Source organism: Pleuronectes platessa, chromosome 13 (assembly GCF_947347685.1).
Source record: "Pleuronectes platessa chromosome 13, fPlePla1.1, whole genome shotgun sequence".
Taxonomy (NCBI): Eukaryota; Metazoa; Chordata; class Actinopteri; order Pleuronectiformes; family Pleuronectidae; genus Pleuronectes; species Pleuronectes platessa.
In genome coordinates this window covers 16,739,579-16,755,352 of record NC_070638.1, presented here as the reverse complement: position 1 = coordinate 16,755,352, position 15,774 = coordinate 16,739,579, and the positions used below count along the sequence as shown (strand labels likewise).

The 15,774-nt window shown below is 42.4% G+C and overlaps 2 protein-coding genes across 11 annotated transcripts; one reads left to right on the top strand and one right to left on the bottom strand.

Annotated features, from left to right (window-relative positions):
• Nucleotides 1–2,063: 2,063 nt before the first annotated feature.
• On the bottom strand, nt 2,064–14,067 carry gpbp1l1 (GC-rich promoter binding protein 1-like 1). 8 transcript variants are annotated; one of them, XM_053437521.1, is made up of 12 exons: nt 13,915–14,067; nt 10,343–11,687; nt 9,691–9,805; nt 7,656–7,785; nt 6,005–6,333; nt 5,484–5,559; nt 5,185–5,381; nt 4,434–4,577; nt 3,641–3,796; nt 3,040–3,164; nt 2,838–2,940; nt 2,064–2,689 (listed from the first exon to the last, which is right to left on the bottom strand). In XM_053437521.1, exons 3-12 carry the CDS (start codon nt 9,748–9,750, stop codon nt 2,519–2,521), a joined length of 1,491 nt encoding a protein of 496 aa, XP_053293496.1. In that variant the 5' UTR covers nt 9,751–9,805; nt 10,343–11,687; nt 13,915–14,067; the 3' UTR covers nt 2,064–2,518. The 8 variants fall into 8 exon arrangements, with proteins under 8 accessions (XP_053293496.1, XP_053293492.1, XP_053293494.1 ...); XM_053437517.1 differs by having other exon boundaries at nt 13,788–13,925; XM_053437519.1 differs by lacking the exon at nt 13,915–14,067 and adding an exon at nt 13,523–13,781.
• Nucleotides 13,911–15,387, top strand: LOC128454217 (transmembrane protein 69). Of its 3 annotated transcripts, none has more exons than XM_053437527.1 (3): nt 13,911–14,223; nt 14,455–14,500; nt 14,622–15,387. In XM_053437527.1, exons 2-3 carry the CDS (start codon nt 14,462–14,464, stop codon nt 15,327–15,329), a joined length of 747 nt encoding a protein of 248 aa, XP_053293502.1. In that variant the 5' UTR covers nt 13,911–14,223; nt 14,455–14,461; the 3' UTR covers nt 15,330–15,387. The 3 variants fall into 3 exon arrangements, with proteins under 3 accessions (XP_053293502.1, XP_053293501.1, XP_053293500.1); XM_053437526.1 differs by having other exon boundaries at nt 13,911–14,367; XM_053437525.1 differs by having other exon boundaries at nt 13,925–14,260.
• The last annotated feature ends 387 nt before the right edge of the window (nt 15,388–15,774 follow it).

Genomic DNA, 15,774 nt, shown 5'->3' with positions numbered 1-15,774 from the left:
ATAAAGAATCTAATTTGATAAAACGTTGGTGTTTAAAACTTCATCATTGCTAATAACTTGACGTGGCATTATAATTTAGATTTTTTTATAAGGAATATGACACAATGTAGCTAGGCTGATTTAAATTTTTTTTTTCCCGTTAGCAGCCGTAAACACTGATTATTGTGGCAGATGCCATTTTTTCGTTAGTTGAGACATTCAACACACAGACATTACAGAGCCTTTATATGGAGGGTGAGGGGCTGTGGACCCTTAACATGATGCATCTCCACCTGCAGGTGCTGCACTTATGATTAAATATATTTATAACTTGGGGGGGCGTGTACCTCACCTAAAACCCTTAACGGGTTTAAGGGGACTTAACAGTCCCCTTAAACTCGCGCTCAAATTACACACCCGTAAATTTCAGTCCCCCTGAACATGCGTGATTACTTTCATTGAGATCAATGAACTACTCCCTGACTCGTACCACATCCTTAACCAAGTTCCATGATAATCTATCCTGTACTTAGTGTGGGGGGTTAGTTTTTACTTACAAATAAATATGAAACATGACCTCCTTGGTGGCAGTTATTCTCCCATTATTTTTCACCTGCTTAATTCTGCTATACTGCCTTTACACAGGGTAAAGGCTGCTACTGACTGAGCACACAATCTCATAGGAATATAACCAAATTTGCCCGAACCTCATGTTGTTTATCATTCAGAATTCCATATTTTGCCTCACTTATAAAAAGACAAATTGTCATGTAGATACAAATTTCTTAGTTGATTTTAAAGAAATATCTTGTTCAACTTTGTCGTTAAATGACGAGATAACAATTGGAGATTAGTCACATGATTTTATCTGTAATATTGGTGCTCTATTGGTTTGTCTAACACAAACGGGAAGTTAACTGTCGTTGTATTTATGACACCTCTCAGAACTGTGGTTGTGTTCAGACCAGGCCTGACTGACAACTTCCACTTGTGACTATTTTAACTGTACGATGGCAAACTGCAGGAAAAGCAGAAGTGTGTAGAAACGGACGACCAGGTGTCAGGAAGCTCACATGTAGAGCGAGCGGCTCCAGTCCTCTGCAGCTTCCCTTCTGATTTGCAGAACTTTGCTCCGTGTTCTCCCCTCTCTCACTTTAAACTCCGTCTTATCAATAAAGGAGATAAAATGACCAAGAAGATGTCTTCAACAAAATGGCTGCTTTCAGTTTCAGGGTGCAGATATTGTGTATGCTGATCCCTGTTGTGAACTATTGAGCCATTGTCTTATGTTACAAGCATCACATTTGTTTCTACTGTTACGAAACATGTCCGAAAGTTGAAGATGTTTGATTAAATGTCTTCACATTATATATATTTGGGGGCGGGGGGGAATTACATCAGCAAAGGAGGTATTTTCATTAAGCAACAACTGATAGTAATTTCACATGAGTGGAGGAGTTGAAGAAAACCAGAGGAAGAAGCCTTTGGTTTAGGTGCAGATCCAGAAATTTCTTTTCACTAACAAAATTCACGATCAAGTCCATTTTAAAATGGTTTCAGGAGGGGACTGTTGGTCATGGCCGAGGTTTGCCTTTCAAGTTTTAATGGCACTAAATCAAACCAGCATTTCTTTACAGCTTTATCTGACAGTCTGTGTTTAAATGTCTGAAATATAAGCAATTGCTTGAGCGACTAGATTTGGAAAACGTAGGACTCTTTAGGGTTTGTTTGTGTACCAAACTCAACATTTTTTGTTTCCAATATGAACCTTTAAAAACCCTCTTTTAAGCTACAACCCTTCTCCTAAGAGTAAATTCAAATAGTCTTTATTATTATATCCCCAACAAATGGAGCATGTTTTCAGTGGGAAAAGCTGCTCTTAGCCCAGGAGTGTTTTCTTCACCCTGGCACACAGCAGCTGCTTCCCAGCGAGCTGCACAGTAACAACCTGGATCGATACAACACTGCAGCGTTTGAGTGCAAATTCATTTTTGCGTCACTCTGGCTGATAAGAATCGAGGATTCGCTGTGAGGCAGGAGTCAAAGTCACCTACATGTGGACCCAAAACATCACAGGAGCCAGATTCATATTGAAACATATCAGCTTGTCAGGAACCAATTTTTATTAATATCATTAATAATGTGTCATCAGCATCATCAATGAAATGAGTTAGTCTGTTTGAAGCAGAATCAAGTGTGCATTCATTGCCCTTCTTTTTCTTGATGAACACTTCAGTTCCACAAAGCGAGGAAGAAAAAGGAAGAAGGGAGGGTGGGGGAGTCAAAGAGAGCAGGGACTGCAGTGAAGGAGGAAACGCAGGGAAAACGACGTCTGGCGAAGCAGGAATCTCCTCCTTCACTGGGATATGATTGGTTTTTCCCTTGTGCAAGAACAACAACAAAAAAAAAAATCAAAACGAAAGAAATTCAAAATGGTGCTCTAAAAACAAAGATGAGACAGGAAGAGGGGGAACTGCTTGCTGGGATGTGTTGTTGGCTGTTGTGTTTGTTGTCTTCTTTTTTGTTCCATAAAGCCACGTTAGGATTTGATGCAGTCGTCGTCGTCAGAGGTCTGGCTGCTGCTACTGGTTTCGGACTCCGAGCCCTCCTCGACGTGCTCCTCCGCCACACTCCTCCAGGGGGTGAAGTGGAGTGTCACACCCCGCGGCCTTGGGAGAAGCCCGTTCCTCTGCATGCCGTTCCTCTTCAGCTGGTCAAAGGACACAATCGGAGTGTGAGATGCCACTTCAGTTTAGAAAGTGGAAAATATAACACTTAAATACAAAAAGATTAAATCAAAGTACTGGGTGATACTGAGTGAAGTATATTTGATAAAGAGTTTCCCTCTGAAGTCTCACCTGTTCAGTTTTAGTCTGGAACTCTCTCAGCTCGTCCTCTGTCAGAGGCAGGAAGTTGTCATCGTTTTCTGGGTACTCCTGCCAGCCCATGGCCTTCAGCAACCTGTATGAGCATAGTGATTTTCTGCTTAGTTGACTGTGTGAGTGTGTGCACGTGTGTGTGTGTGTGTGTGCGCGTGCATGGCTGTTGGCAATGCTCTACCTGTGCTCTGCCTCCAGGGAGCTGGACAGGTGTTCGGTGTCTGAGTCGCTGAGGGAGTAGGACAGACCGTTCTCATGACAGACTTCTTCGCTGTAGGCCTTTGGCTCTGGCGTGTTGCTTTCGCCCTAAAAAAAATATTCACAAAGCGAAAGGACAAGCTTCAAAAATCTTATCCCCTGGAGGCCTAATATTCTGGCTAGGGACCTTTGTACCATTTAGTATCTCTTTCTCCCCATTTATGGTCTAATAAACACAAGAATAAAAAATAAATAAAGCAATCACAGTTCAGTCAAAACTGATGTTAAAAGACTACGAGCCCTTTTGGGGACGTTGAGGGTTTGGACTTTGATTTTATGGCCTTTGTGTAGAGAAAAACAAGAGCTGTGACTCTACTGTGGGACTTCTACAGAAAAGACTGTTAGAATCTGGGCAGTCTTTTTTTTTCTCCTGAAGACCAAACAATTCTCTGTTCAAGAGAGTGCATGAGGTGTTAATTCTCTGCATGGGAATTAACATGAACAGTTAACACCTCATACAGAACAGAGAATTTGTGTTATCTCTGTTACAACCTGTATCAGCTAAAAGCCAAACTGCAGCCTACCTCTCCTGAGGTGCCCGGGCTGCTGCTTGTCGTCACCTCTCCAGTGCCCTCGTCCTTCAGAGCTCGCAGGAACTCGCTCTTACGGTCGGGAACGCGCCGCATCAGCTTCAGCCTCGACGGGGCGATGTCTATGGGAGGAGTCGTGCTGGAAGGGTGCTGCAGGTGTGACGGGAGAAGGAGGCCGGGGGAGAAGACACGCAAAGGAGAAAAAGTGGTTTAATTATTTAATTAATTTAACAGTTAATACACTTTTCGACTCCGACACAGATTAGTCAGCTATCAGATCCAATTGGACAGTAAAAATCCAGGTCAACAACGAATACTCATTTGTCTGAGTATCTTTCTAAAAAATTCTTTAAGATTGTCAAATGTTAACTGTAATGACAAAATAGGACCAGCGAATTTACAGCAGTTGCACATGTGATAACTTGACACTTTCTGGTGAATATTAGAGTTGGAATCGCCTGGAGAGAAGACAGGGCACAAACACTGCTGCAGAAAACTTAAAGTGCGAGAGAGTAAGCATCTCAGTCAGCAACCACACCAACACATAATAACTATGTTTAAATAAACCCCGTCATTTGCGTACACGGGGGCCAGCTACACATATCACACATGTAGTTACATAACAAGAACAAAGATTTCAACACACATAGCTACTCTGGAATGTTCCACCTGAAGTTCAGCATTTTACTTAGGAGTCTGTGTAAATGACATCATAAATACAAATTGTTCTTGTTTTGACAAGACAAACCCTGAATGTCTGCTACTCTCTATGCTTTGTGATCTTCACCTCTTTTGGGGCATTGTGCAGCGGTGCACTGACTGGGGTGATAGGTTTGGCTCCAGAGACAGGGCTGGTGAAGACTGAATCTCGACCTGGCATGTGGAGGCCAGACTTGGTGATCTCTCTACCACTGGTTTTCCACTGGGTGCTCTGGAAGAGAAGACACATAATGAGTCTCTAGCTGCTCTCAGACATGCACTTAAGACGTTTCCCTGAACTGTTCCAGTGGGGCTGTATGTGAGAACACAAATCTCAGAGTTGGTTGCTCCAGACATTTTCCAGAACTTTTCTTGCCAGACCCTAGGGGTGGGCGCTACATGGGTGTCATAGGCATCACCTATGTAATAGTGCACCACATCATGGATTGTGTAATACCTTCCATCACTGTGATAATAGACCAAGTTTACCAAATAAAGCATTGTAGTGACTTCAAATGCTCAGTTTTGGTCTGAAAATTTGTCCTTAAAAAGTATCTCCTGTAGCAAATTAAAAAGGAAGACATAATCGCAAAAGCTAGTGCCTTCATGGTGGTTCAAATGGAGCAGCCAAACTGATCCATTAAAGCTTGGTGAGGTTGCATCGAAAGTAGCCACACATTTTCCAGAGTTCATTTCTAGCCAACCAATCACACAGACGACTGCAGTATGCATAGCATGATTTGTATTCATCATAAATGTGTGTGATTAGCTTTTAAAACGGCATCTCTGCAAAATGAAACAAAGAAAGAAACTATTTAACACAAAATAAAGAGTCTTACTTTGGTGGGGGCCACAGCAGGTTTTGGGACCAGGTTCTTGTAGACACTGGAGCCTGCAATGGGAGCTTTGTTGCCGTTGGTTGACAGGACGCCTGCAGTGGCAAATCCCGCAGAGAAGGCTGTGCTGGAGTCCTCCTTGGAAGCTTTCTTGATAACCAGCATTTTGGAAACCATCTGTTTGCCACTAGGGGGGTTTTCTGAAACATAAACACGCGAGGATGAGAAACAGATCTGAAGCTATTCAGAGTTTCTTGTTTATCTAGGTATTTTAAATCTAAACTGGCACATGGTGCTCTTACCCCACACTCCAGCATGGGGAGCCACCGCTCGCATCTGCGTCCCAGGCTTTCCAGTTGTTTCAGGGTTGAGGGAAGGCTAAAAGACAAACATCGAGTGTCAACATTAAAACCTTGGCATTCAAATTGTGTATTTAGAGCTTTGTTGACCTACTACAATCAAAACATGTTGTTGTTAACACAATAAGTCTTCTGGGTCAGTCAAGGGCAACTCTCGTGACGAAGAACACAATGAAATTTACAATTTTTATTATTGTTCAGAAAATGTAACATGAAAATAAATCTGATCTTAGTTTTGATCCTCTTGGATCAGGTGCTGTGTAATCAGTGACTACTTTTCTAAAAATAGAGTTTATTTATAACTGAGAGCACTCTTTATTTAACAGATAAAATAGCCTTGCCGTTGACTCAAGGCATCTTATCTTTAAAAATAGCTTCATCATTGAAGAACTATGTCAAGGACAGTCACAGTCTTAAAGAAAAAAGAAAAAAAAGTTAAGAATGTGGAAAAGTCGTTGACTCACAAAGTCCTCTTCCACGAACTTCAGCTTGTCGTCCTTGCCGTCTTTGCGTTCCTCGTTGGGAAACTTGTCCGGGTATGAGGGGCCCTTGCGGGGATGGAAGTTGCCATTGCGCTGCCGGTGCCCCACCTGCCTGTCCCTGTCGCCTGCTCCCCGTTTGGGGTGGCGTCCCTGGTGGTGGTGGCTGTCCTGGGCACCCCGTGGGGCTCCATGCCAGCTGGGTGTTTCCTTCCAACAAGATCCCCCTGCCAGCCCACCATGTCCTCCTTTGGCCACCCCCGAGTCCACCGAGTCATGCCTCAGAAGCAGAGAGGGCTGCTGCCATCCGTCACCTCCAAAGAGAACAAAAACACATAGGATTTTTTTAAATAGGCGCATTCTGTCCCAAATTATCACATCCTCACAGATATTAATGAATATTTCTTTATGTTGATCTGGTCATATGAGAAACCTATGAAACCAAATTTCATGAGTCTCAGATCCTGATTATGGGAGATGTGGGATGATGACGTTTGAACTTTTGTTAACCTTATTATATGTTAAGCTTAAAATATCATGCTTCCACACATTCCTTTGAGCACACTATCCAGTGGCCATTGGAGTCCGTTGAAAGAGTTGTGCCTCAAGTATTTTGTAATGATTTTAGCACGGAGTGAACCCATAGTAAAACAGATGATAAGGTTGACTCCAATAATTTGAAGATCTAAGAACTTACCACTGTACTTTCTGAAAAATATGCTATTTGACCTCATTTATTTTACCATTACAAAGGTTAGAGTTCTCAAAGTACACTCAGACATTAGTAATAACAAAAGTGAAACAAATGAGGAAGTGACCGCTGTGTTCTAACGTCCTTCACATTTGTGCCACAACTGCCTCCTGACAAAACCTTGAGTGATCCAGTATAAAATAATTTCTCTCACGATCTCTATTCAAAGAGTATCTGTTATAATGAATGAACATTATATTTTCCTCAATATAAGACAGACCCCACTTTTCAAGTTGTAGAAGAAAACACATTGATTTATATCAGGGCCCATACAGGATCCTGTTTCTGCAGAGCAGAAGAGAACGATCAGGGTAGTTTACGTTTCCATTCTTTCAGTTGAAGCACTGTACACTGCATGTCGTGCAAAAGCTTTTCACTTGGTATTACTGATAAACATAAACACAAGCAACATTTTTCTAAATCTGAAATCTCAATAAACAGGGCCCTTCTGAAGTCAAGAACTATGGAGGCAATTTTTAGTGAAATGAAATCAAGACATACTGTACTAAATCAGTACTATTGTGTTAATTTCATTGTTTCTGCTGAAGTTCTTACGGTTGCTTTCCTTTACACGATTTACCAGGTTAACACTGATGACTTCCTCACACTACACGATTTTTAACCTGATTTTCCACTCGCCAACAAAAGATCGAAGTCAAATTGAATTTGATTGGCATTTGAGAACTAAATTCAACTAAAAAATCGAATAAAATTTCTGGCAGGCTGCATATCTAGACGAATCAGCAACAACTTAAGCCAATCATAGCAGACACCAGTCAGTCATGTAGTTAAACTCATGTCGTTTGAACTGTATAGTGATGAGGCGACTTTGAACATTTTGTAGTCTGAACATGGCATATGAAGGCAGGTGTTGTACACTGTTACCTGCTGGAGGACGCAGGGAGCCGTTGTTGAAGAAACCATCAGAAGAGTTGTGGCGGCGGCGGCTCACAGAAGCTCTGCCGTCTCTGTGGTGGTGGGGCTCACCTTGTTTGTCAAGGTTGGCAGCAGGGGACTGCAGGAAGACAGTGGGGGGGACAATGTGAGCATTTTAAACATGCATCTTATCAGAGAAAATGACAAAAAAGAAATGGCAGTTACTCTGACACTATTTATCATGACATTTGTATTTCCCCTGCTTCATCTTTGTCCTGATGTAGAAACTTAAATCAGTATAAATCATTTCTAATCAGAAATTTTATAACTAATAATAACAACACTGTGCACATAATCCTGAAAATGTTAAATCCTGAAGTGACAGCACTGACAATGTTTACTTTAAAATGCTGAGTTCTAGCGTAGTCATTTGCCTGTCATCTACAGAGGTTCAAAGATCAAATTAGATTGTCTCGTTGGGCCTATCCCCACCAGTTTAATCTCAAGGAATTTTCATAGCGGTCCACAGACAATACACAGCAAGATAAAGTAGGAAAGGTCAGTAAGATAAGGCACTGCAGCTTCAACTCTGCTGAGAGAATGCAGACTAATCCCTGAAGACAATAGAATTCAGTTGAAGCCAGGAGTCAGCCAGACAGGGAGTTGGGTCATTGTTTGTCTTTCTTGACTCTGGATTTTACAGAAAAACTAATCTGAGAAAACTCTAATTGAAAAAAAAAAAAAAAAAGAAGGTTTAATACACTGTACACTAATACAAAAGAAAGAAAATAAAAAATACTCAGCAATCTTTACCACCCCAAATTTCCCACAAGAGGCAATACTTTGATTGGATCATCATTGGTGTTTTTACAAGATACTGGATATAAACTTTGTTCCAGACCCCTTTCTTTCAGCTACATCCAAAATTATTTCCATCAAATGAAAGAACTCTGGGTGAGGACATCGCCGAGCTGTGATGTCAGACAGACTAAAAACACAGGTTATCAGCTCAGAGTCCAAAGTTTACTCGAAGCTCATGCTGTTTAAACTGCATGTAACTACAGAATCACAACAAATGACACAAAAGCTACAATGAGCTTTCAATAAATCTTAAATGGCTAAAATATTTTAAACAATCAAACAACCTTGCCTTTTTTTTGGTTAGCTAGTGTCCATGTTGATGATACAACTCTGACATGTTCAAAGATGTGAATTCAATGGAAGTAGTAGAGGACACTCTTATTCACTGCTGCCTGTCATATATTTTCCTATATCACACTTTAAATCTTAAAAAACCTGTATTGTGTCATTGCTTCCTTATATTAAAAAAAAAAAAGTCGGCCAGCCGGAGGTTATAGTTAGCTTGGCGATCCGCCAGACCTATAACATTATAGAGGAAACCCTGAGGACATCTCATCATACATCATGCAATGCAATACCTAATACTGATTTGTATTTTACATACACTCACTGAACTTTTAAGCTGTTCAACAGCTAATACAGCTTCAGTGTTAACCTCAAATAGTGAGTGCGAGGGGATTTATTACTGAACAAAAAAAAACGGCCACTTGGACTTAACTTCAGGATGATGTAAACATAAGTGAATACTAATATGGATATGATGGCAGAGCCGGTTAATGATTTGTGACTCTTCATTGAATGAAAGCAGCTTCAACCAATGCTTGTTTTTCAGAAATAGCCTGCAATTGTGTCTGATCTCCACCAGAACATTTGTGTTCAGGGCCTTGTAAAAAGCCCATCCAGGTTTAGAAATGCAGAGATTCAAGACAATCTATGAAAAGTTTGTTTAAAGGCTCCATCAGGACCTTGAGCCATCAATTGTTATTTTAAACTGTTCCCTTTCTTCGTTCTTTCGTCTTTTTCATAACAGAACACAATGTTTAGGTGACCCTCTGCTGAACCATGTACTGACTGCACTGTCTGTCCCTGAGGGTGACACACACACAGGTGTGACTGTCACATTTATATTTAAAAGCCCTGTGTAGCTGCTCATCTGCTATGATAACCTAGCACACACACACACCTTGGCAGGCTGGGGCGTGGAGAAGTTAAGCCAGGCAGGGACAAAGTCATGCTGCGCCATTTAGGTCCAGTGTTTCCGGTCAGTGGATCGAGGCATCAAACCTCATGGCCAGGATCTAATGACAGACATGAACAACAGGAAAAAACATTTTCAATAATCAGCGTTGAAAATTTAAAGTGCAGTAACATGAATCACATACAGCGAATCAAGTTCCCTTAAAATGCCCATCTTTCTTTAATGTGAATGTTCTGTCAAAGTGTAAGTTATTTAGAAATTGTATGTGTGTTGCGTTCTCCACACGACGACCCAAAAAGATTCCTATTCTTAGCAGAAAACAAAGCTTGACTTGCTGCAGCTGTGCAAATGATAACTGCTCGACAGCCTGGTAGGAAAATATAGTGTGCATAATACAAGTATTATTTGGCAATGTGTGCAGCATGTGATAAAATAGCATAACTCAAGATGGATTCAATTTAACTGTCTATTGTGTGTGTATGTGTGTGTGCTGGGAGGGAAATTAACACATGCTACCCAGAAAATGTTGACAAATGACTTGTAATGTCGCACAATACAGCCATCAATTCCCTTCCCATTGAGTACAATCATGCATGTTTGTCCCAGACAGGTCAGTGAGGTGAAGCATTATCATTACCCCAGAGTCTGTTGCTCTGAAGTCCTCTGCCTCCTCTCTCAGTCCGATTGGGCTCGGTTCCTCAGGCCTGTTGGCACTGATCACAGTGTGTGTGCACTGACAGATAGGGAGCAGCACACCAACAACCCCCTCTCCACCTTCGCCAGGACAGCACAGCCCCTTTACCCAGAGGCAGATCCCTTCGTCCAGGGTGAAACACTGGGTAAATGGGTCGAAAGGTTGCAGGAATGATATGGAATGGTGATCCAGAGAACTGGCCGAGCAGGAAGTAGATGTTTGAGTGGAAGTGCAGAGGCCTTTGAGCGACCAATTCTCCGGCAGCTCCTGTGGCAGGTCTGATGAATTTTGAGCGTTACTTTTCAGTCCAGGTAACTTCTTATCCACAGGCTGACAGAATTATTCACTGATTCATCAGTCAGGAGCAAACCTTAAATCCTTATTGGACTTTATGCTGATTGGCAAAATTAATTGACCGGATGTGTGATCTGTCCCAATGGTGAGGAAAAGTCAGACGGTCTTATTCTTAATGTAAGGAAGCTGTCTGTGAGGGTTGGCTGCCCTGAAACTTGGACAACAGTCTGTGTAGCAGTTCGACTTGGACACCAGAAGGGGGGGAAAGAGATGGCCGTTGTCCTGCCACACTGTGTGCCAGTATGTTGCCGCCTCACCTTCTACCGAATCATTTTAAGGTCTACTCAAACTCATGCAGAAAAGAAAAGAGTGTTCAGAGACAGTCTTATAAGCAATGGGCGTCACTGAAAACCACCGCTCACCTCATTAAACTGGTGAAGAGACTGTCTGAGTGTGATGAAAATAGTGCTCAAAAAGGTTCAAAGTCACATGACAATGAAGAAAGCAAAACCCTATGTTACATTGCCGTCATTTTCAGTTGGGGTTAGTGAAACAGAGGTGCTGCTGAATGACGCATTATAATGCCGATTTTATCTTTATATAGTTTAATATCACATTTGTAAGATGCCCATTTATAGTGCTGCAATTTGTTGACTGACGCAGGTATAGGGTGTTGCTTAGTTTTCATAGATGTGCAAGCGCATGTGCAAGCGAAATAAAAAGCATCCACAAGCCAAAACGTCCTGGTGTCATGTGATGGAAGCAGTCCAAAACAACAATTAATCTTGTCCAAAAAATGAAGGAGAAGGAAAAAAAGTCAAATCCAGTCAATCAACTTGTTTTTCTCTAGGGGAAAAAAATGAAGAATGAAAAATTGCATGTGTCAGGTGGGTCTTTCCTTTTCTTCTTGAATTCCCTCACAAAGGATGGTTCAGTGCAGTTTGTAGTTTCCCTGTTTGTGGATCATGGGTATCTGCACAGGAACAGACTGGACCTGCAGTAAACATAGATGGTGTTAGTCTGAATTCAGAAAGAAAAACATTTCAAACCCGCATTACACCTAGTTTGACTGATATGTATTCAGTGCAATAAGCTACTTTTCTGAAAACTGCACTTTTGATGAGGGGATAATTCAACTTTATAGTCTGTGGTAGTTTTGCATTGTTACAATTAACTAATACTTCTACCCTCAATGATGTAAACAGGTTGGACAAAATGCTACCTATGATATTAGGAGACGCATCAGTATGAAGCAATATAATGGAGCAGCAAAGTAAAGCTCCCAAAATAACGATAACGGTGAATAAGCAGTATATAAGAAGATTTATAGCAGGTCTAGAGTATTTATAATATCTAACAATATCGAATAAACTCAACTGAAGTATCAACTGAATATAGGGATTCCACACAGAGAAATTAAGCTAATAAGGCTGTAATGAGGCCACCATGTATAGCACATACATACTCAAGGAAAGTTCATTCCCTTTGCACAGGTTCCTGTTTGTAGTGTCACCTCCCAGCTACCAACTGTAGTGCCCATAATAAGAACCAAAAGACATCACTTATATTCCTCTTGTTCTTAAATTGCTTTATGAAGAAATGGATTGTTTTTTTATGCCTGTATTATGTTCTCTGTCTTGGTCTATGATTTGAATAAGCAAATTATGAGGAGCTCTGTTGGTTTGAACAAGTTGGGGAGTCACAGCGATTAAAGTGTACGCAATTGTTTTTTTCTTGTCATGTTAAATGTTATTTAATAAATAAACCTTATACCTAAACATGAACAAACATTTCCCTTCATGCTGTCCCACCTATGCAACTGTAAACAGCTGCATGTGTCCTGACGTTACGAAACTCCAGCATTACAGAAGTAGCTTCCAACTTTAGAAACAATCTGTCTTCAATGATGCTTATTTACACTTCCAATACATTTATAGAGAAAAACCATGACTCATGGATCTCAGCACCATATCACGCCGAAACCCCCCCCCCCCGTCATAAAATTGTGTCGGATTTGGTAAATGAAATATTTATGGCAGTTAAAAAAAATAACGTGGACACTTTCTACCTCGGTGCTTCTCCTCAGATTGCTGCGCATCTAAACGGGCCTGTGTGTGTGTGTGTGTGACGCTGAAGGAAAGTACGCTTTACTATCCGAGTCTCCAGTCACACACCCAGTCCAGACACGCGTTATGATGCAGCCTGACAACAAAACAAAAATAAAAGCCCGTGCGCACAAACTGGGATCGCGTGGAGTCGCTAGCGTATTCCGCGCTGAACCATTACATAACAAGCCAGCATCAATGAGTTAAGCGCGGCCACAGACAGTCACACAGTGCCCACATGGAGGACGGCAACACAAACAATGCTGAGTCCGGAAAGCACACTGTTTGACGTTATCACACATCTTGGGAAACACACACACACACACACACGTCCACAAACACCGCAGCGCACCGATTCCACACACTGCAACGTAACATGCACGCTACTCCAAGCTAGCTAGCTGAGCAACGGTGTGGGTTAAAGTCCATTAAAAAGCATTTAAAACACAAATGCACCAACCTGTTAACACTGGTAGATAACTAATAACAGTATCTGCTCCGTCAGGACTGAGCTGCTGCCTAACTCTGCAAAGTTAATTGATGTTAACGCTCGCGTAGCAACTGTTAGCTAAAGCTGACGTTACCTAGCCTGCTAAGTAGCCCGCGAAGTCTGCTAGGCAGTTAAGACTACTTAGCACAGCTAGGGGGCTTAGTTGAGTAAAAATGCATTTAATGTACTAGCGGTGGGTCAAGCGACGTATTTAAGCAGCTGTCACAAACGTACAATAGAGGTAAACAGACCTGGCTTCGTTGGAACAACACGGTTTCAAAATGGCTACCTCAACAGCAGCAGCACACATTCATCAGTTTGCTAAGTGCTAGCGGGCTAACTTGCTGTGTCTCATGGCGGTGCCGCGCACAGTCTCCTGGCTTCCGGTGAGCTGCGGTGCAGATACACGTGAGAGCTCCGGAACACTAACGAGAGCGAACTTTCCTCGCAGCTATAAACCCTCGGCTGTTGGCGTTTGTTTGGGTTTCGGAGCGCTTACCACTGGCGGTGCCACTGAGGGGTTTCGAACAGGCTCGACTGTGCTGCGTTCAACACCTGCCGCGATTATGCAACTCCTCGATGTTCCACCGTGTTATTAAGGGTGAACCAGAGGTGAAATACTTTACCTGTCAAATAAAACAACACGTTGGTAATTTGAATTACACCGCCGGATACTTAGTAAATACCGGTGCAGCGCCGTGTTCGCGGCGGGTTTAATGGATAGTTGACGTCTTGAATGTAACTTAACGTCTCCCCCGCCGCCGTCAGCCAAACCAATCGATGTCCGATCGAGTCTCATGGGCTTTCAGAGTAGCTGGAGACAGACGGTTAATCGAGCCCCGATAGAATGGCAGCCAGCAAACGACCTCTAGTTTAGCGACTTAACATTAACTTAACGACTATTAGCTCACTCTCATTACACTGCGGTGGCATTGGTGAGCTGCTGGATGTCAGATTAAACATAACGTTTAGGTAAATGCAACATCTGTTTGTGTTTGCATGTTGTTACAGTATTTAGCTTCGTGTTGCATCAGGTTTAGCAAGTGCCTGTGAGCTAGCTGTTGATATCATTCGCCTTGGTGAGGTGTTGTATCATAGCTAAACATCCTAAATCACATGTGCTATTAGGAGAAGGTTATTAATAAGTGATTACTTGTCTCTTTTAGATTAAAGATGTTGAGGTTAGCATCTGGAAGACGCATACTTTCTGAGGTAAGACCTAAATGTGAACAACTTCTTTATTAGTCAATGTAGAGGCACTATAGCCCACGTGCAAGCAGTATCAAACAATAACAAGATGTGTGTTGCACCTTTGTGTTTATTGTTTTCTCAGGTTGCAGTGTGGAGATGTGTCAAGCAGATAAACACTCCGGCAAACTACTCAACCAGAGCTCAGCTGCTGTTTCCCTGCCGGACCTCCTCAGGGTTTGTTCCATCCACAGCTTCCACCACCAGGCTGCTGAGCATCAGGCCTGTGAGCTGGCAGCCCTCCCGTCTCTGCCAAGGGGATTCACAACAGGGCTCCTCAAAGGCAGGGAGCACCAAGGAGGGCCAAAGCTTAGGGGCCCTTGTTCAGGCTCCCAAACCAGCCCTGTACCTCGGTATCTCCGGGCTCATCCCCTTCCTGTCTGCCCCTCTCGTGATGGCTGCCTCCCAGTGCTTCTACCCTGAAGTGGCGTACGCTCAAGTTGTCTACGGAGCCTGTATTGTTTCCTTCCTCGGAGGCGCCCGCTGGGGGTTTGCCATCCCTGCCGGTAGTCCTGCTCAGCCAGACTGGATGAACTTGGGTAACAGCGTGGTGCCTTCGCTCCTAGCCTGGCTGGCGTTGCTCTGCAGGGACAATATTACGGAGGGAGCCCTGGTAGTCATCATGGGACTGGGTCTCTCACTGCATTACGACCTGACCCTGCTTCCGGGCTACCCCGCCTGGTTCAAAGCCATGCGAACCGTTCTTACTCTGGTCGCCACGTTCTCGCTGGTGGCTACACTGACAATAAAAAAATTCTGTACAGAAAAGAAGTTTAAAGAGATTAAGGACTGATTTAAGAGACAATTTTGTACTTCAAGCAATATTCACTGAATAAAAGTGTAAAATGAAATGGAGAAAATCTGGTTTGGTCTTGCTCTACAATAGCAATTATCTTGATAGTCATGTTTCCTAAGTTGCAAAATGGGGAGAGAAATTTCAGACTAAAGGGCAGACTTTGAGGTAAGGGCAATATTTACCATTTATCAGAAAACATGCAGAAATATGCTCTTTTCTTTGGAAAAAGGACAAACTAAATGCGCCGGACTATTCAAATATATGCAAATCTGAGACGGGGAGTCAGCATTTTGGACTATTTGCATACTTCTCTATTGTTGTCCAACGCCAGACAGACAGAAGTTAAACCTAAGCCATAGACGTGCATTGAATTAATGAGATCTTGTCTTAAGTTTGTAAAAGATATTGATAATGTTGTGTGTTATTAATGCTACATATTACA